This window comes from Ostrinia furnacalis, unplaced genomic scaffold (genome assembly GCF_004193835.3).
Source record: "Ostrinia furnacalis isolate ACB-3 unplaced genomic scaffold, ASM419383v2 OfSCF7147, whole genome shotgun sequence".
NCBI lineage: Eukaryota > Metazoa > Arthropoda > Insecta > Lepidoptera > Crambidae > Ostrinia > Ostrinia furnacalis.
In genome coordinates, this window is record NW_021137386.1 from 155,357 (window position 1) to 177,060 (window position 21,704).

The window sequence follows — 21,704 nt, forward strand, 5'->3', positions numbered from 1 at the left end:
GAGACTCTTACACTTCAGATTAGCTCACTATTTTAGGCGGCCCTTTAGAAAAGAAATCGAAATCCGAAATCGGTGATTTAAAAATCTCTTTCTCACCAGAAACTCGCTCACAGTTCGGGTTCCAAGTTAAATTACTTACATACCATTGCCAGGGAGTGCCAAGTGCGTACATAACAAACAACGTGGACTTATGGTGTACGGACGGACATAGTGTTAAAACATGTAGACATCGCCGGTTCAAAATAAACACACATTTTCTAGCTAATGGTCTTCATCCAGCAGGTTAAGTTACAAATCGCAATACAGAAACGAATTGTTAAAATTATGAGTATTTTGCCTTCTTAAGATTATTGCAATTTGTAACTTTAAAATAAATCTAAAATGGTTGATGGGAAATAAACCAAAAAATAATATAATAATCTGAAATCAAAATTGTATGCTAACCGATCTTGATAGTATTGCATAACGACGCAAAATGAAATTCAAATAAATAACAGAATAAAACAGGTTCAAGTCCTTTACTTAAATTGAATTTAGATTTAGTTCTAAACTTCTAATCTTGGTTGAATTTGGTCAAATTGTGTTAAATTTAAAGTGTTTTTGGAAAGAAAATTTTCATGATTTTACAGACAAAAATAAAAACACCTGGGTAAACACTAATCTTTCATAACAGCCCCACTTACATATTCATTACTTTTTTAATCTAAAAGGAAAGTCCTTTCTTGACTAGTTTTTTAATTGGGACTCCTGTCTGAGCAAACAAGCAGTGCACAGTAAACATAACTAAAGTCACTTAAATTTTTTACAATCTGCCTCCAGTTATTCGTGAGACGAATCTCCCATTTAATTTATATCACTGCAACTCATATAGAGAATCTACATTTCTCTATTTATGAAAATGGGTAATGCCGTATTTTCCTTGATGTACAAACTTACTAAATAAGTAAAAATTCTACAGAGTAACTCACATGTAAGTGGGGCTTCAAAACCTAGCACATCAACAAACCTACCTCAGCCTTTTCCTTCAGCAAAGCGCGTACAGTCGACGCCAGATGTGGAAGCAATAGCGCCCGGGCGGCGGGCGCGGCGCAAAGTGGGCCCTTAACCAGCTCTAGTAGAGCCAGCATTCGTTGCTTGCTCAGCCGGCCGAGAGGTAACGCATCTAGTGCGCTCACTATGTAGGCGCTGTAAACGATGGGTAAGTTAACCTTGATTCATATTAGCAAACTAAAAATATCTATGTACAGTCACGGAATGAAAAGGTTCGTCAGTTTTCAAATTGATTCCTTCAACGAATCGCGAGCACATATTACCTTTTGAAACTATGTTACAGAATAATCTCGAGTTAGAGAAAATAATCTTTAACTGTTCGTCAGTAAAGTTCAAAATTATTCAGATCAAAGTTGTTTGACGATTTATCTTGTCAAGAAGATTATTATGATTGATAAACTAAAACCTTGTTGGTTCAACCTGCCATCATTATTTCTATTAATTAAAAAAAACTATTGTCAATTGGTCAATGTCATCATTGCATTGCACTGATGGGATAGAAAAATAAACAAGCAAAACCTTATTCGTTAGCAAACGTCATATTTATTTAAATGTTAGTAGCACTGTTTCTTGCACTGTTATGTTGGCAGGTTTGACTCTTACAGTACCTAGTGCAAGCGAAAACCGACACTAAGGTGACGAACCTTTTCATTCGACTGCTCGATACGACCAATAAATAATCTTGACTGGAGGAGGGGGAGCGCGGATTTTTTTGTATGGTCGAAAGGGAGCGCGTCTCAAATAAGTTTGGGAACCAATGATCTAGTGGGAGGCCTGCCTATAACACTACATATTTGTGGACAATTGTGGAAGTAATAAGGCCGGGCAGCGGGCGCGGCGCAAAGTGGGCCCTTAACCAGCTCTAGTAAAGCCAGCATTCGTTGCTTGCTCAGCCGGCCTAGAGGTAACGCATCTAGAGCGCTCACTATGTAGGCGCTGTAAACGATAGATGGGTAAGTTAACCTTGATTCATATTAGCAAACTAAAAATAGAACATCTAAATATTAACTTAAATGTGACTGACTGACTGACATAGTGATCTATCACCGTACAGCCCAAACCACTGAACGGATCGGGCTGAAATATGGCATGCAGGTAGATGTTATGACGTAGGCATCCGCTAAGAAAGGATTTTACGAAACTCCACCCCTAAGGGAGTAAAACGGGATCCACGCGTACGAAGTCGCGGGCGGCCGCTAGTTTTTCTCATAAGTAACTAGCGATTCACGAGTTCATTCGTTCGTTTTAAGCCAAATGTCGTCCACAGCTAGACAAAAGCCTACTCCTCCAAGGCTTTGCACAACGACCGGTCCTGCGCTATTTGCATCCAAGCACTTCCCGCGACCTTCAACAAGATCGTCGGTTCATCTAGTGAGAGGCCTGCCTACGTATTTGTAGACAATTGTGGAATCAATAGAGTCCAGGCAGCGGGCGCGGCGCAAAGTGGGCCCTTAACCAGCTCTAGTAGAGCCAGCATTCGTTGCTTGCTGAGCCGACCTAGAGGTAACGCATCTAGTGCGCTCACTATGTAGGCGCTGTAAACGATAGATGGGTAAGTTAACCTTGATTCATATTAGCAAACTAAAAATAGAACATCTAAATATTAACTTAAATGTGACTGACTGACTGACATAGTGATCTATGACATCCCAAACCACTGGACGGATCGGGCTGAAATATGGCATGCAGGCAGATGTTATGACGTAGGCATCCGCTAAGAAAGGATTTTACGAAACTCCACCCCTAAGGAGGTAAAACGGGATCCACGCGTACGAAGTCGCGGGCGGCCGCTAGTTTTTCTCATAAGTAACTAGCGATTCACGAGTTCATTCGTTCGTTTTAAGCCAAATGTCGTCCACAGTTAGACAAAAGCCTACTCCTTCCCGCGACCTTCAACAAGATCGTCGGTTCACCTATTGGGAGGCCTGCCTACACTACATATTTGTGGACAATTGTGGAAGTAATAAGAACGGGCAGCGGGCGCGGCGCAAAGTGGGCCCTTAACCAGCTCTAGTAAAGCCAGCATTCGTTGCTTGCTCAGCCGGCCTAGAGGTAACGCATCTAGAGCGCTCACTATGTAGGCGCTGTAAACGATAGATGGGTAAGTTAACCTTGATTCATATTAGCAAACTAAAAATAGAACATCTAAATATTAACTTAAATGTGACTGACTGACGTTCAACCTGCCATCATTATTTCTATTAATTAAAAAAAACTATTGTCAATTGGTCAATGTCATCATTGCATTGCACTGATGGGATAGAAAAATAAACAAGCAAAACCTTATTCGTTAGCAAACGTCATATTTATTTAAATGTTAGTAGCACTGTTTCTTGCACTGTTATGTTGGCAGGTTTGACTCTTACAGTACCTAGTGCAAGCGAAAACCGACACTAAGGTGACGAACCTTTTCATTCCGCGATTGTACTTAAGTATAAAAAACCCGCGACCGCTAAGAGAATGCATTCCGGACTGCTCGATACGACCAATAAATAATCTTGACTGGAGGAGGGGGAGCGCGGATTTTTTTGTATGGTCGAAAGGGAGCGCGTCTCAAATAAGTTTGGGAACCAATGATTTAGTGGGAGGCCTGCCTATAACACTACACATTTGTGGACAATTGTGGAAGTAATAAGGCCGGGCAGCGGGCGCGGCGCGGCGCAAAGTGGGCCCTTAACCAGCTCTAGTAAAGCCAGCATTCGTTGCTTGCTGAGCCGACCGAGAGGTAACGCGTCTAGAGCGCTCACTATGTAGGCGCTGTAAACGATGGGTAAGTTAACCTTGATTCATATTAGCAAACTAAAAATAGAACATCTAAATATTAACTTATAGGTGACTGACTGACTGACATAGTGATCTATCAACGCACAGCCCAAACCGCTGAACGGATCGGGCTGAAATTTGGCATGCAGGTAGATGTTAAGACGTAGGCATCCGCTAAGAAAGGATTTTACGAAACTCCACCCCTTAGGGGGTAAAACGGGTTCCACGCGTACGTTCGTTTTAAGTCAAATGTCGTCCACAGCTAGACAAAAGCCTACTCCCCCAAGGCTTTGCACAACGACCGGTCCAGCGCTATTTGCATCCAAGCACTTCCCGCGACCTTCAACAAGATCGTCGGTTCATCTAGCGGGAGGCCTGCCTACACTACATATAAGCGCGTACAGTCGACGCCAGATGTGGAAGCAATAGCGCCCGGGCGGCGGGCGCGGCGCAAAGTGGGCCCTTAACCAGCTCTAGTAGAGCCAGCATTCGTTGCTTGCTGAGCCGGCCGAGAGGTAACGCGTCTAGAGCGCTCACNGCGCGACTGATGATGATTTTTTTTTATCGGACAAACTATGCAATATCGTGTTTTGGAAAAGTTGTCGCCCTAGTTAAAGACATTAACTTACTCGTACAATTTTTTGTTTGCTAAAATATCTTTTCATTTAGAAGCTATCTGCAAACAAAATCGGTCAAATATCGACAATTTGGGAAATCATGGCCTTATTTCGGTTACACTGCATCCACAAACAACGCCATAATATCCGCCAGTGTGTCGGCGAATTTGCACAGGGAGTTCATTTCTACAAACGATCCGAAATATCGATGCAAATGACCGAATCGAGTAATCACCAGGACATCGGAAATCAATTCTCGTGCGTCCAGCGGTCAAACTGTTTTACATCGCCCGCTGGAGTCACTCAATTATATTTTGGGTCATTGTTTGTAAGAGAGAACAAAGGCAATGTATGAACATTTTGTGATGCTACACCATAATTATGAAGACAAATAACTGAAACTGGTAGCTGAAAAAACACTGATAAAGTACGGAACGCCATCATAATAATGCCCTGCAATGCATTAAGTATGTGTGTAAGAAGTGGACGACGTTTTCTTTGTTGAGTATTTCTTATAAGATTTAGCATATAACTTGTTAGTGAAAATAGTATTTAGACTTTAATGATGGTCAAAATATGGCGTATTTTTCATAGCAGTCAAGTCATTTTAAAGTTTACAGTTCTACTCGCAGTCTGTTTTAAAATATAGTCAGCACAAAATTAAACACTGTGCGATAAATCAATCTGGATTATTTGTCTGTATATCAAAATTGTTTGTTTCCCTAATATAAATAAATAAAATAAAATAAAAATAAAATTAAAAATTCATTTGCTAGGAATGTAAAGCCTTTCTAGCCGTAGGTAAATAAATATCAACTTTAGCAAACGCGTGGCGTCCGTTGCTCGACCGAAAATGGATATTGTTGTAAAAACCCCCACTGGATATTTTCGAAGGCTTTTTCAAATGCGTGTGTCAATTTTTTCGGTGCTTCAATTTGGGAGACGTCAAAGTGACAATGAATTCACATAGCCAGTGGCCGTGATTTATAGAAAACGGTGCGGACGTTTGACGAATTTTCCGAGTAAAATCAAAGCTTTCGGAGAAATCAAAATGTACTGGCTGTTGGGTTGGTCAATAGAATGATGGTCTAAGCGGTGTTCATTCATACATTTCCTTCTTTGTCGAAGACTGTCACAACATTGACAAAAGGGATGAATGAGTCATTGGCGTCTAACGTAATCTTAGATTAATAAAGCACTTAGTATAGTAAAACCAATTGTCTAGCGACACGTTTGCTGAGATGCTAAGACTGGGTTGCACCTCTTACTTTAACTGTAACGTCAATTTACCAAACTCCATACAAAAAACACCGGTTATCGTCAAAGTTACGGTCAAAGTTAGGTGGTGGGTGTGTGGTGCAACCCACCACCTAACTTTTTTAGTCAACTGTATCACTTATTTTGAGTAATTTTGTTAATCATGCCATGTTTGACATAAATGAACATTTTTTAAAATAATATTTGTACATTATGTGGCTATGATCTTATAGAAAGAGTCAGTCTCGCTTCGTTCGTTTCNCCCCACACGGCACAGTCTCGCTTAGAATAAATAAAAAATATAAATAACAAAAACATATTAAAGTTGGAAAAATGATAAATACTTATTTTTACAAAAAGTTAAATGGGGAGGCAGAAAGAAATATCTTTATTAAAAAGCTTTGTTTTGTAATTAGGAGGGTGTTTTGCCCTGGCGAATCATTAGCGTAATAGCGTTAATGGCCAAGGAGATGGAATAGTGATGTACAATTTATCGATACATTTCTGAAAAAATATTTGCGTAAGTAACGTGACTTGTCCGCGATAAAAATAATATCTCATAATAATAGGTACGCCAGTTTTGCAATTGTTTTAAAACCATTAATTTAAGACAATTAAAACTTTAAGTAGGTAACACTACACAGAAATCTCTCACTCATATGGATTTGACTGTAACACCAGTAGAAGAGTTAAAAAAATAATCCTCATATCACCAGATCCTTACTACCTTTCTGCATTCTGTGTAAAAATAATAATTTTAAAGCATCGACATTGATGAAAGTCTTTGTCACATCCCTAGCCCTTCACAAAATCCAAGTCTGAGGCTTTCCAGGAATGCCCGAAAAGAAAGGCAACGTGATAATTCCTCGTAATGAATATTTAATTATTGTTTTCGTTTTTGAACTTTTTTATCGTAAATTCAGCGTAATTAATTCATTGCTTTACACATTTTCCCACTTATTTTCGGCACGGGGTGGTATTTTTATTTCATCTTGAAGACGTTACCGTCGTTTCTTATTTTATACTGGAAGTTACTGTCTTGGAAAATTTGATATGTTTGGGGAAAGTTCAGGTAGGTACTTACTATTGGAGGAATTTTGAAACGTGTCTTTTACATGATGCTTAATTATAAAATAAAGCTTTGTAATAACTTACTCGTATGTATACCTAATGAAATGAAAGACACAATATTTTTTTTAAATTCATTGAAATCTTACTTTTATTATAATTTATTTAGATATTTTATCATAATAATTCAATTAAATAAATTCAAGCAACACTCGCTAACCTAGTTTAGAAGCCCTAAGCAATAACAACTTGCTAACAGTTAATTCGTAAACAATTTGAAAACTTAAAGTGAAATATATTCAAGCTTGTTTGATCCTTTGTTGTAAGAAAATGAAGGTCATTTAATGAAAGTTTTATTTAATAAAGGTTTGAGGCCATTCAGAACTTTTGATTACTGGGAACGTACTCCAAGTTACTAGACTTAGCGTTGATTTTAGTCAAAGTCCTTCATGTCGTGCAAAGTTTTACTAATTTTAGTTTCAAGATGCTTCTTGCTTTAGAACAATGCTGTCTTGAAACCTTTATTTATTTATCTACTATTAAAAAACAATAGAGCTAATGATGCGTATGTTAATGTGGTAACCACTGCATGCGCTAAGAAAGACCTTTATGTAAATTACAGCTTTCCAAACCAGGATTTAATTTTTAAAAATATAAAAATTCGTGACGTTTCCTCAAAAAAAATCTTAAGACTTAAGCGCTAGGGTTGGTTCACCTCAAGACAAAAAAAGATTGAAACGAAAGAAAAATCAGAACAAAAAGTCAATGACACTTTGAATTAATTTACAACTAAGAAATCCTCAAGCACCAGTGTTCCAAGTACACGTCGCCTCGTTTACATTTAAATTGAATCAAGATCACATCTACAGTCTAGACGAAAACATGTATGAACTCCTAAAATACTTCGCCACGTTTATGATAATGATTTAGTGATGGAAAAATAACTAGCACTTAGCTATCGATAAAAACTGATTAAACAATCTAGAATCCAATGAAATGTTGATAGCATCATGAACCTCACTAGCGCATAGAGCTAGTACTAATTACATTTACTTGCCCGTTGCAAATGCTTACGTGAGTTTTTTAAATGCTGTGATAACTTTGTTAAAATAAAATAAAATATTCAAGGTTTGGTGTAAAATACGTTGTAACAGATATTAACTTATTACAAACTATTTTAATTAAGGCTGATATAAAAACGAATAGGCTTACAGGGCGGATTGTTATTGCAGACTATTCTAAAAATATAATCTTAAAATCATAACGTATATTTTTTGTACCATGCGATCTATCGATAAAAATCACAGCACATCACTAATAATGTTGTACTTACCCTAAATAAACAAGCGCTTTGCGGTTTAATAAAAATAAATGGTAAGAAAATGTTACGATTTTCTCTATTGGGTTTATTCACTGTGAAAATTCGCGTTTCCCTCTACATTGACAGTTAGAAAAGTAATTTTAATAGAAATGTCTGCCTGGAACAGTTTTAACGTTATAAGATTTTGAAATCGCGGAAGTATAAATATTATGTACAAGTAATATATTTTTAAAGCTTGGTTCTGTTTTTTTGCATACTTTTATAAATACATTTAATTAGTCAAGTTTTTAAAAGCTTTTACTTAAAATTAGATGTTTCCTTTAATTTTTGAAACTTGTTTGGTACTACCAGGTATTGAGCCTTTAGATGTCATTTTAAGTGAATTGTTGTTTTAATTACAAGTTCTTATGAGATGTAAAAGTCTTTAAACCGAGATCAAGTCTCTCCGACTATCTAACCTGTAGGGTCATTCCATGACAAATGTTACCGAGGGTGAAAAACAAAATATGTTCTTTTCGCATTAAATCTGATGATTTTTGAAAGTAAACATTCCAAATTATAATGTGCAACAAAAAAAATCTGGAAGAAACAAGTAATTTTTAAGTTATTAGTCTTCAAAGTCTATACTTAAGTCAACTGTTTGAATGATCATTTTCTCTCTTATTATTGGTAATACGATTTAAAAAAAACTATCAATCTGTGAACCGTTTTGCCACTATATGATTTGAGGGTATTTATCATAGTATTGGTAGATAGCGTCATAGTCCCAAAAAAATTGATAATCATCAAGTTTTAAGTGTGTTTTCTTGTTACTTCGGCGATGTAACACCCGAAACAAAAAAACAGGTATTTGTTTTATTATTGTACCTTACACATGGATTAGGATAACAATATTTGGTAAAAGTAAGGTCATGGTAGTAATGATTTCAAATACTAACTAATATTTGAGCTTGATACTAATTTAGTATGTTTTTTTCTTGATTAAAAACTGTAACACCCGAAACGTTTTGGGTATCACATTTTTATTTATTGTCGATAACGCGTATATATTGCTTGGAGAAGTCAAAAAGTATTACTGTGAGGCTCCTTNTGAAAGTAAACATTCCAAATTATAATGTGCAACAAAAAAAATCTGGAAGAAACAAGTAATTTTTAAGTTATTAGTCTTCAAAGTCTATACTTAAGTCAACTGTTTGAATGATCATTTTCTCTCTTATTATTGGTAATACGATTTAAAAAAAACTATCAATCTGTGAACCGTTTTGCCACTATATGATTTGAGGGTATTTATCATAGTATTGGTAGATAGCGTCATAGTCCCAAAAAAATTGATAATCATCAAGTTTTAAGTGTGTTTTCTTGTTACTTCGGCGATGTAACACCCGAAACAAAAAAACAGGTATTTGTTTTATTATTGTACCTTACACATGGATTAGGATAACAATATTTGGTAAAAGTAAGGTCATGGTAGTAATGATTTCAAATACTAACTAATATTTGAGCTTGATACTAATTTAGTATGTTTTTTTCTTGATTAAAAACTGTAACACCCGAAACGTTTTGGGTATCACATTTTTATTTATTGTCGATAACGCGTATATATTGCTTGGAGAAGTCAAAAAGTATTACTGTGAGGCTCCTTCGACCTCCCACTAGCGCTGGCATCGGAAAAGGAGTCATATTTCTCTATTTATGACTTTTTTGAAATGTCGACTTAACACTAAAATTAAAGTATTGTATAAAAGCTTCCATGTTCGACATTTCCAATAAATATCGTAATTAGAAATTAAAGTAATGCTATTTCAAGCCAAAAACAATAGAAAAAGCTGTATTCTGAGGAAAAAATAAACTTGAACTTTGTATATTTTTTAAAAAAAGCTGCTACATAATTTCAAACCAGAATTCGCTCTATTTGTGTTTATTTGTTGTACTCCTTATTTCGTAGTACCTAGAGACTAATAAAACACCGATTTTATCGATAAAACACGTTGAATTTTCGTACTCGTAACACCCGAAACAGAACCACTGTAACACCCGAAACAAAGAAAAAATTTATAAAAAAATAGTAAAACGTTATATGTAACAGTGATTGTATGTTACATGGTTTGTAAATTTCATACTTTAGAAGTCCTGTAAGTTTTAGGTATGATTCCTTAAGAAAATTCGCTAAATTTCGAGTAAATGCAGCAACAGTCAGAACATAGAGGCAAAATCTCGTAACGCCCGAAACGCACACTTTTCGACTCATATTTTCGTTATCCTACATTCTAAGCTGTACAAACTTTATTATTTAGATAAAACAACTAAAAACGGACAGATTAAGGCACTAACATTATTAAAATACTATTTCAAAATACAAGAAATTGTTGAATATATGTGTACGAACGTAACACCCGAAACGATGGAATGACCCTGTAGTCATTTCAGTTGTAACTTAACTTATCGTTACAATATTCTGACAGTCGGAAAACTATTCATAAATTGTACAGCGTATCCTTCAAAATGTATATTGTAGACAAAACCTTCACTAAAATGTTGCCCAAGGCAACAGTGCGTGCCGCCCGACTGAAACCCACTCTGAACAAGCGCGCAGTTTGTGAGCCTTTGTTCGCACCGTTTCAGACCAGGATGCGCATTGTTTTTAGAATATTTCATGACAACTTGTAGGGTAGTTTGTTAGGCTGATATTTAATAAGACAAGGGCCCAAACTCAAAAGGATAACTCAAACGGTACATGTAAAATCTGTATCTATGTTAAAAGATACCTCTACACGAAAAATTGTGGTCTTCGAAAAGTAGTTAAATACACAAAGGACTTACTAAAGTTACGATAAATTAGTAAAGTTAAATACTAATGGGAACTTGGGAACGTACTCATAGTTAGCTTTTGAATTACTTCAACATTTAACAAATTTTAAGCTACCGCTAAAATAGATGGAATGAGCTCAAAACATATGAAAGCTATAAATTTGTTTTTCCACTAAACCGTGTCATTTTGCATATCAGCGTAAAATATGTAAGCCATGCTGCAAATAAGAAAACAAAGCAAATAGGTGAATTCTTCCAAAAGCATTAAGTACAGTTGCTTTTACAAAACAAAACCTAAAAAAACCTTGTCAAAAAGTCCCTGGAGCTCGCATCGTACAAGTCAACTAAAATGCACTGGATATACTGGCATTGTAAACCACTATTTTTTATCACTTAGAATAATGGCGGTTGCAGCTAAAACTCTGGGATATACGGGCTTTTTCGCAGTCAGTTACGTAATGTTTGTCAAAAGAGAATGTACCAGGTTTGTTTCGTAAAATACACGGGCATTTTAATCTAACTCCGTATCTATATTTCAAACATTAGACTCGTCTCTGCAAAATACAAAAGTGTAATAGTTTACTGCGATACAGCTTTGCAAAGTAGAATGGAAGTTTAAACTTTGCAAGCCAACTTTTGTAACAAGTAGCGGAACATTGTGAGTATGGACGCGGCATAATTTTAAACTTGTTATCGTGAATAAGTTATAACTTAAAACTTGGAAATATTTTTTAAATTTAGATTAGAACTTGAGGCCAAAATTCATACCAAAAAGATTATTTTCCTTGGTGTGAAAGTGATTTATCTTCTAGAAAGAGTTCAGCTGAATGATATGGGAAATGCGCCAATTAGTTACCATTAACACCCTTAGAAATACCCGTGTGAAAAGTAAATCAACAAAACATAACTTCCACTATTTGCGTGAAGTTTCATTAAATTGCCTCATCTTTACTGAAACTAAACGAAAACTAAATTACTAGACTTTTTTTCATTTCATCGTATTTTCGCCAGTAGGTGAGGTCTCTGCTTGAAGCACTTAGAGAGTATTGTAACAAGTAGGTAAGATGCTAAACAATTCAACAACGATTATTGGGTTACTGGAGAACTGTCTAAAACCATAAGATATGTACAGATTGTTCACACACTTTGGCAAATTCTGTCTGGGATGTTCCGATAGTCCGAATCACGATGAGTCTTCTAGGAATGGAATATCTAAACCAAAATTGCTTTGGACACTTCAAGCCTGGAGATGTGATAAGATTGGTGGAGGATTACCTTCATAGTTTGGTGGTAAATCAATAGAATAAACGAATGTATTAAATGACATTTTAGGCTTGATAAATCTTGTGACTTTTGCTTAGCACAATTTTTCAGCCCGTGTGCCATCAATTCAATTTAACGTGATGTCAAACGACATTTTTACCTCTTTTATAGTGAGTAAAATTCATATCTAACTATGGGTAACTTCAATCGATGTAAGTAATTCTAGTTTAATACATTCTCCTTTCAAAGTATTTAAAAGTTGATCATGTTTACTGCAAACTTTTTTACAGATTTTATGTAGTGATGCTGAGACATAGTATCTATCTACATAGTTCTTATCGATATCTTCTTTAAAGGTTGTCAATAGACCAGACATTATACTAATCTTCAAATACCTAAATATCGAAGTTTGAATAATCTTGACGGAACCAACATGATGCATGTACTCGTACTATGGCGGCAGTTAATTGTCGCAAGTCGTTATTAAGATGTAGGTATCGCTTGTACTGTAATAAACCATTTAAAAAAAATTCAAGCTTCCAGGCCCGGCGTGTCATCACTCCACTAGAATAACCAAAGACCTATCGACAATCGATAGTAGATTTTTCTACAGCACTAATTGAATGCAAAAAGGAGGTTGCACCTCAACTCCGAGGAATCCGCGCTAGTTGTGAGGCAAATATTTGAACAGCAGAATGGGATTGGTTTGCTTCCACGCATTCGACTGCGCTTGCTTCAAAAAGTATCTAAGCAATTTTCAACGCTAGGTAAATGTTAGATGCAGCAGATCAGAATATACATTCGTGGTGCAAAATCGGTCTTGTTTCAACTACGCAAGACGCACTGCACAATGGTAATACACGTTGAAAGTAACGGATTAAAATTCCAGGTAGAGTCATTTTCGAAAACTATTGTGGCCTTATCTTGTGTGTGCTAGCGCAGTGCGGGGAAAGAAAATGAAGTTATTTATAAAGGTATTCCTACTAAATGCGCTAACAGAACGAAAACACAAAATAATTATAAAAAAATAAAAATATCAAAACAAAAGTTATCAAAAATAAATGAAAATAACGACAAACAGTAAAAAGGTTGGTCCACCCATAGATGTTCCACATCTTGTATACCTTTAAACATAGATTAATAAAGACTAGATAAATAGTAAGCGCACGAAAAGTGAGGTAACTTTTAGTAGACCATTCTGGTCCACTTAAAATTGATTTTGATTTTTATTTAAATTAAAGAATGCTGACGTCTGAATGTCTTCTTAACATAAGGAAATAAACTATTCCACAGCTATTAATATAGCTTTGTATGTATAATATCATTTCCAAAATCGGATTAGCCCAGAGATTGTCCCCTCATACATATTCATAGATCGTTAACCACTTGTCACTTACGGCGCTACGGCCATGTATCTTATGTGTGTCTTCATCACGATTGGACTAATAAGCATGTATGTATAACAAACTACATGTATGTGTAACAAGAACCTTTTTTTTAAGTCGAAAAAGGGAATGAATCGAAATTTTGTCTCTTTTATTACCATATTTTTTTGAATATTACAAGATTCATCATCAAAGTCCTACACTATGACTCCCTACAATTTATTTTATGATCAATTAAACGGTTACGTAAATGTTGAAAGTTCTAAGTTCAGTTGTAAGCTTGCAAAGCTCATGCTAGTAATTTTCACAGTTACTTTGTTTTAAATTTTATCAATCAAACGTGTTTATGTATTAACTAGCGGCCGCCGGCGACTTCGTGCGCGTGGATCCCGTTTTAGAGTTACGTGAAATCCTTTCTTAGCGGATGCCTACATCTACCTCCATGACAAATTTATTTTCAGCCCGATCCGTCCAGTGGTTTGGGCTGTGCGTTGACAGATCACTATGTCAGTCAGTCAGTCACCTTTGAATTACATATTTTAGATACCCAGATTGATAAGACTAAATCTAAGTGCTGTAAAGCTTAATGCAGGCATCGCAAGATTGTTTTGAACAGCGAATTGAGCTGATGCTCAGAGTTCCAAACGATGATCAGAATTCTATGAATAGTTTCCAACCTGTGAATGTTTGTATTTCTATATTTGGATCCTTCATTTAACTTGGATCTTGAATAAATCTAAATAAATTATTCCATTGATTCACACAATCTTTAACTAACGCAAAATCCTTAAATTTAATGACAAAACGTCGTAAACACGGAAACCAATGGTGCATGCTCGCAGGCATAATTTAGGTTTTGTCATATTTGCGTCGCTGGGTGGTTGCGACGCGACAAACATTACCTGTGCTCGGTGAACCGATGCCCACATTGCCCATCGATCTGGTTTAGGCGCAGTGGAGATGCAGCTTTGGTTTTGATTTTTGCGGATAAATGGTAAAATGGTTCAAACTTAAAGTGACCCAGACCCAAGCTAAATTGAGTTTGTGTAAAGAGATACAACAGGTAATTTAAAAAAACTGAAACAAATTCCTATGAAAATACAATACATTCACTACATAGAAATAAGGAGAACCTCGCTCGTAGACATTAGTGAGAAACTACTACCACTGGCTACAAAAATACATTAATGATTTAATATTCAAGAAATTGTTTTGATTGAAACCGAACTCTGGCAAATTCAGCCGGAGATAAAAAAAAAATAAGGAGAACCACATTTTTTATTGTAAAATTAATGATTTTGAATTTATGGAGAAGCTACCATGTTCCAGAGAATCTAATCGTCTACACACAACCTGTCAAAAGTATTTCTTTCCATTAATTTTGTTATGACATCCTTTGAGGACGATAGTCTGTGGTCGTCAACGAAATTGCCCCCAACGCGAACGTAATTACAACTGGGACGTGTATCAGTATAGTTTGCCAACATTTCACCTTTGCCCCTAGCCACGGGCAAAACTGGGAGGCAACTCTGATACACGTTATCCGAATTCGAATGTTGCCATCCCTATCACGCTAAGCGAGATGCTAGCATGAGCGACTGTGACAGATAGAACCGAAACTACGTTAACAGCGTTTCGGAATAGCCCTGCTAGTTCACTGTTCCATGGAACAACGCTTTGAACGTATGCAATGCACCGTTTGTAAACAATGTCTCACTAATTACAAATTAATTGACGGAGACCGACAGCTAGGAATGCTACAGGCTTCATTATCGCACTGAACTATTCATAAATTAGGTCTGTGTTGATGGTAGCGGTCAAAAATTAATTGAACGTGTGTATTGTGTGCTTCAGAGTAGTAGAGAAAATGTATGCTAAGTAGTAATAGTAAAAACCAAAAGTACAGAGCTTAGCATTGCTCAGTATCACTATCATCCTCATCAGTCAAATCATTCAGTTTCCAGTGGAGGATATTGCCTACACTGGCCAAACATTTTAAGGATAGGATTTACCGCCTCGATGCCGTGCATTTGTTTACCTCAGCCCCCGCACACCTCGCACTGACACTCGCGCTGACACTCGCGCGACGCGTTGACGCCACAGTGTAAAAACAAACCGTAAGTTGGATGACGGTTTACGTAATCTTCAAATAGTTAATAAATAAATAATAAAATTAAATATCCTTCGACATAATATTTTAACACTGCGCCTCTAGTCTCAAACTAAGCAAAGCTTGTACTATGGGATATGAAAATACTTAAATAACATAACATAAATAGGGGAGAGGGGGGCAGCTTTGAACAATTTTCATACTTTATTGAATATCTTCCAAATTTGAACGATTTCATTAATTTTTTCTTCCTANGGTAAAATGTTAAAAATGAATATATGAGAGTAAAACAAAAAAGCCGTCGACGTACTTCTTTGGGATTTTTTTTTATCGGACAAACTATGCAATATCGTGTTTTGGAAAAGTTGTCGCCCTAGTTAAAGACATTAACTTACTCGTACAATTTTTTGTTTGCTAAAATATCTTTTCATTTAGAAGCTATCTGCAAACAAAATCGGTCAAATATCAACAATTTGGGAAATCATGGCCTTAAGACCTGCTTCACATATCCTTAGTCACCATTCACGATATCTGTAGGAAGAGTGGGAATAGCTCTATTCTACCTTAAACTTTATGACATACTTATCTTCTTCATAAATTATTCTTCTTAAAACGAATAAGAAATAAGTATGTACCTATATCAAATTCTTTATACAATACTCAGAAAAAGTCCCATTGTTTACCCGTACTTAGCCGCACTTCAAAATCACATAATCACGGTAAACGTCGTTAACTCGAGCACTAACATTAGTTTAAAATCTCGTTAACTTGCATCCAACATCGTTTTTTTGCTTCAGCCAATCAGGGTAAGTGAATGCATGACGTCAAAAATCTAAAGGTCGACTTGGAAAAGCGACGAACTCTACCCGTCTCACTTCCTCTCATCAGGGTGCTGATATGGGTGAAAGAAATAGATGGTAATGGTTGTATTGAAATCGTATCACGAAAGAGATTTAGTGCATCGTCATGCTACTCAGTAAAATTTTTCACTAAAAGAATTATTTTAAGTCAGAGATAAAATAGCAGAGAGGAAAAACACGAAAATTTTTTTTTTTTAATAAAAAAAATCTGGGAGCATAATCTATACATATAATAAAATTGTAGCGGTCGAATATCTGTACATAGAAATGGTAGCGCATTTTCTTACATAACTTTTCAATTCCTATCATTGGAGGTCGGAAAATATTTCTCATACAATTTGATACCATAATGATCATTCTTCATAAAAAATTTAAAACCTACATATTTAAAAACATAATCATTGATATTCATAATATCACGAATCATACACTTCGTTTTTACTAATATTTGTTTTCATATATTTTTCTATACTAATGATCGAAACTCATAATCATTCGAATAAATAACTATAATATTCATAAATGTGATGTATCCTAATATTTGTTTTCAGAAATTTATTACTCATAAGTGTATTTATCATGATGTCTAAATCATGTCTAAATCATGTCAAAATCATGTCAAAATCATGATGTCTATATTAGTATTAAATCGTATTTTAACATGAAATTAACTTGAAATGGTCCAAACAGGCAATATTTTGTGCCACAAAACTAACGTGACAGAAACGAATCGCTGCAAAACCGACTCCACGTAGTCTTGTCTGCCCTACCCCTAGAGTGTAATTTAAAAGCCGGAGGCGCGGAGGGAGGGCAGCCCTCGCCCGCTGTAACGAAGCTCGGGCGCCCGGGTGAGCTGGAGCGGCTGAGGCTGGTCGCCGAGGCGCCGAAGGCGCCGATGCCGATCCAAAAAGCCGAAGCTGCGGAAGCAAGCGTGGGCGCCTGAACCTCGTTACGCAAGGGCGGAAGGGCTGCACATCCCGCAGCGCCGGAGACGAGGAGATACCAATGCATGCTGCATGCTTGCTTTCATGCTGCATGCTCTGCATGGTTATTTACTCTATTAAATTATATATGATTTTTTAAAGATACGAGTATGTCTGTTATAAAGTAAATTATTCTGAACAACAACATTATGAGTTGAAGTATGTTCTTAGTAGTAACAACATTAAAAAACTAAAACTAAAAAACTAAAACTCATTTATTTCTGTAAATAGGCTTAAAAAAAGCACTTTTACATTATGATGATTATGATATTAATTAAAACAATATGATCAATGAATGTTATGAAGAAAAAAGATCTGAAAATAAAAATTATGTATTTAAATGGTTCTTGGTAGTAACATTATTGATAAAAAAATTATGATTACTAACTGTTATGAGCTCCGATGGTAGTAATAAAAATGTATGAATAAAAAAAGTATGAAAAATAAAATTATGAAGAGAGATTATAATGAACACAAATCGGTAGTAAGACAAAGAATAGGATTTAGAATTTTATGTGAGCCAATATAGAACCCATAGAAATAAATGCTTAAAAACAAGTCAAAAAAGGAAAAATACAAAAAAAAATCAAATAAAATGAAAGAAAAGAAGAAACTTGGCCACTAAAATTGTTGACCAAAAATAAATATACTGATAAATAAATAAACACACACATTGAGTACACCTACTTATTATGTAAACATTTCAAAAAAAGCATTGAAGTGAAAAACAAAAGTAGTATTTCAAATTCAAGAGTAATACGTGAATTTCAGTTTACTTCAACTTTTGCGCTACTTTAAATAAATGAAGAGAGCTCCTTCGTTCGTTGCAGTTCCAACAACTTTTGATATTCACTTTCATATCAATCTTGAGTTTTTTACTTGGATATTGGTAATGCAGAGTTCTTGGAAATAAGAACCACTTAGGTAATTGAAATGGAAATAAAAAGATATGCAAGTAACGTCAGTCTGCAGAAGATTTCAGTGAGTTGATTAATAAAAGTTGTTTGTAAGTAATCACTTTAAAGATGGAAAAAAAGTTGTGTAAAATATTCATGATATTTGATAGAAATTAACTTTTTATTTTTTCATCCAGTTAGAGAAAATTTTCATCCACCTTAGGTGCTCATAATTTGAGACCACGAGAAATATTTATTTCTCGAATATTGAAATCCTGACAAATATGAAAAATTGCTGACTTTGTTAAAAAGCTTACCTTGTGAAATTGAAATGGAATGCAAATTATTCATCAAAAACTTAAATTAAAGGTCTTTGCAATTTTATTCCATAAATTGCGGTATGCAGAAGCTTAAAAGCTCTCAATCGGTGATTTGATAAAAAGCTTTATATCGAAGCGGAGTCCAATCTCTTAAGGTTTTTTACCAAATCACCGTGAAGTATTGACTGAAGACTATTTACTAGTGCTGAATGAGTGCAATTTTCTAGTTCGTTGCAATCAAGTCTGATTCCAACTGTAATAGGCTTGGGGATACAGGTACTTAAAATCATGCCTTAGCTGCCTTTGATTCTATACCCCACAATATCTAGTAAGATTCTTCTTAGGTCTAAAAAAAATTATGAAGCTAATAGTGTGAGACTGCGGTTAAGGAATGTTTTGATGGTACCAAAATTATTATATTTGTGTATTAAATAATAACAGTTTCTTTAATAAAGAAGCTTTTTAAATGTATACAGAATTTCTACCAATAAGAAAAGTAAGGTAAGAAAATGTTAAATGAAATGAGGATCATTTCGATTTTTAGCTGTGAATGCAGATTTATAGGGCTAAGAAATCCTTAATACACAGTGCAAAAATTTTTGTTCTACGACAAAAATTGACGAAGTTATGGCCAAATTACTAAAAAAGTTCACTGACCGCCCGGCGCGGGGACGATGACGTCATTATATCCGATCCGAACGCTGCCGGCGTACTGCGTGGATAGAAAATATTTTTTTCTAGCCAAATTATCAGTTTTAGAGAAAAACTTGTAATGACATTTATTCATCAGAATAAAGTAAGCTATCGATAGGTAATTTTTAAAAATGGAAATTGTGAAAAATAACGCAAAAAATCCATACGCTCATACGATTCAATGGCACGCAGAGACGCGATTGGGGTCTCCGCGGTGGTATATTTGGCGATTTATTCAAATAAAGTGTACATAGCAATACTTATTTTTCACAATTTTTATTTTTAAAAATTACTGGTCGATAGGTTACTTTATTTTGAAGAATAAATGTTATTAAAAGTTTTTTTCTAAAACTGATAGTTTAGCCGGAAAAAAATATTTTCCATCCCATTAGTACGCCGGCTGCGCTCGATTCGGATATAATGACGTCACGCGGCCTTGCGTACGTTGACTTTTAGCGGCAAAAACGGCCTATGTTTATTACTTAATATCTTCGTAAGTAATGGTCCGATTTGGATAATTCAAAAAGATATATCTTTCTTATGTCTTAAAGATTAACGTAGATACTAGTTTTATTGAATTTTCTACAACAGTACTGATCCTCATTGGTCACACACACGTTGGCTACGTGTGATTTCAATATTCACACAAACATAATACGATAATATTTTACAATTGCGTCTATAAAATGTGACCGTTACCAGATACGAAATACCTAACAAGGCTGTTAAAAACCCATCTGAAAAGCAATTTGATTCCAAAATTATTTCATCACCTGTAAAATTACTTTGAGCCATATAAAAATGGGTTTTTCAGCATAAATCGAATATGAAACTTTTTGTATGCTTTCAGTTCATTCTCAGTAAAGGATGAGTTAATTGAACTCAATCCCCGAGTCTACTTTGAGTGCATAATTTCGTTTATTGGACCGTCCGCTCGAGCGCGACGGATTCGTGATTACCAATTTTAAAATTCGAATGCGTACCTACTTAAGTTTTTTTTTTCAAATAAATGTAAAACCAGCCAGTGATTATTATGAAATAAATAAGCATTTTTTTACTTTTTGGAAGAAATGTGGTTTCAATAGACGTCTAAAGTGTTTGCAGCGTTTAAAGCGTTTTCAGTGTACTACATTGTAAACTAACAAAATAAGGGATATTTTAGTGCCGAAAGTTTTTAAACACAGGCCTGTCTGAAACCACATATTTTAATACACTTGTGTTTCTTGTTATAAACAATTAACATGTCGAATGTAGAAAATAATTTAATAGCTGCGATTCTTTACGTAAGTAAGTATATGACTAGTATAAANTGCAAAAAACGACTGTGAAAAAGTATAAAACAAGATTTTCATAATACTGAACTGAACAAAGTTGCTAATGTAGTTGCAAGTAAATGGACACAGTAGACTCTACCAAGATGCCTTCGTTGTAAATTGACAATAATGTCATACAATACTATTCTGAAGTATGCAATATTTACTATGCAGTATAAAGACTGAATTTACTTATTAACCACATTTATTAGCAAACTTGAACATTAAAACATTTAGCATTAATATACGCGCGAAAATACCGAAAGTCAAGTGACAGATCGTAGTGAAGTGCACGGGTCATCGATTGAATAGTGATGGAATGCGTAGATTCGATTTAACCCGCTAACAACTCGGCCATCCTGCAACATCTTCGGTCCTCCGAAGATAACATTTGGAGCAGCGTCTGCAGGCTCCACCACCACGTCGCAGCGGTCCTCGTACATCACGCCTTGTCACCACGATGTCCAAGGAAGATGTCATCCCCTCTCAAGGAAGAGAGTGGCCCGATAGTGGCAAGGCCCCGAAGGCAACCACTGAGTTAGTGCTGGCAGGCCCCTAAGGCAAGCACGGAACTAATGCTGTTAGGCCCCTAAGGCAAGCACTAGACCAAGACTGTTAAGCCCCAAAGGCAATCATTGAACAGATGCTATTAGGCTCCGAAAGCAAGCACTGAACCAATGCTGTTAGGCCCCTAAGGCAANATATGAAAATACTTAAATAACATAACATAAATAGGGGAGAGGGGGGCAGCTTTGAACAATTTTCATACTTTATTGAATATCTTCCAAATTTGAACGATTTCATTAATTTTTTCTTCCTAGATAGAGGTCATGGTTATCACACAACAAAATAATGATGTTCTTCTTAATTATTCATGAACGCTTATTGAGATATTTCGATTTTTGCACAGACCTGTAAACGTTCAAAACTGCCCCGTAGTCGGGGCAGCCTTGAACACGCCTGGGGCAGTTTTGAATTAGTATTTTTTTCAATGTAA

General features: G+C 35.6%; 1 protein-coding gene across 1 annotated transcript in view; it reads right to left on the reverse strand.

The window, feature by feature from the left end:
* Positions 1–21,150, reverse strand: part of LOC114363469 (dedicator of cytokinesis protein 1-like) — a 66,409-nt gene extending 45,259 nt beyond the window's left edge. The window contains exons 1-4 of the mRNA XM_028319193.1: positions 21,047–21,150; positions 2,439–2,585; positions 1,908–1,986; positions 1,011–1,208 (exon numbers count right to left, since the gene is read on the reverse strand). Coding sequence (XP_028174994.1) covers positions 1,011–1,208; positions 1,908–1,986; positions 2,439–2,585; positions 21,047–21,150 — 528 coding nt within the window. The remainder of the gene's footprint in view (positions 1–1,010; positions 1,209–1,907; positions 1,987–2,438; positions 2,586–21,046) is intronic.
* Positions 21,151–21,704: the final 554 nt, after the last annotated feature.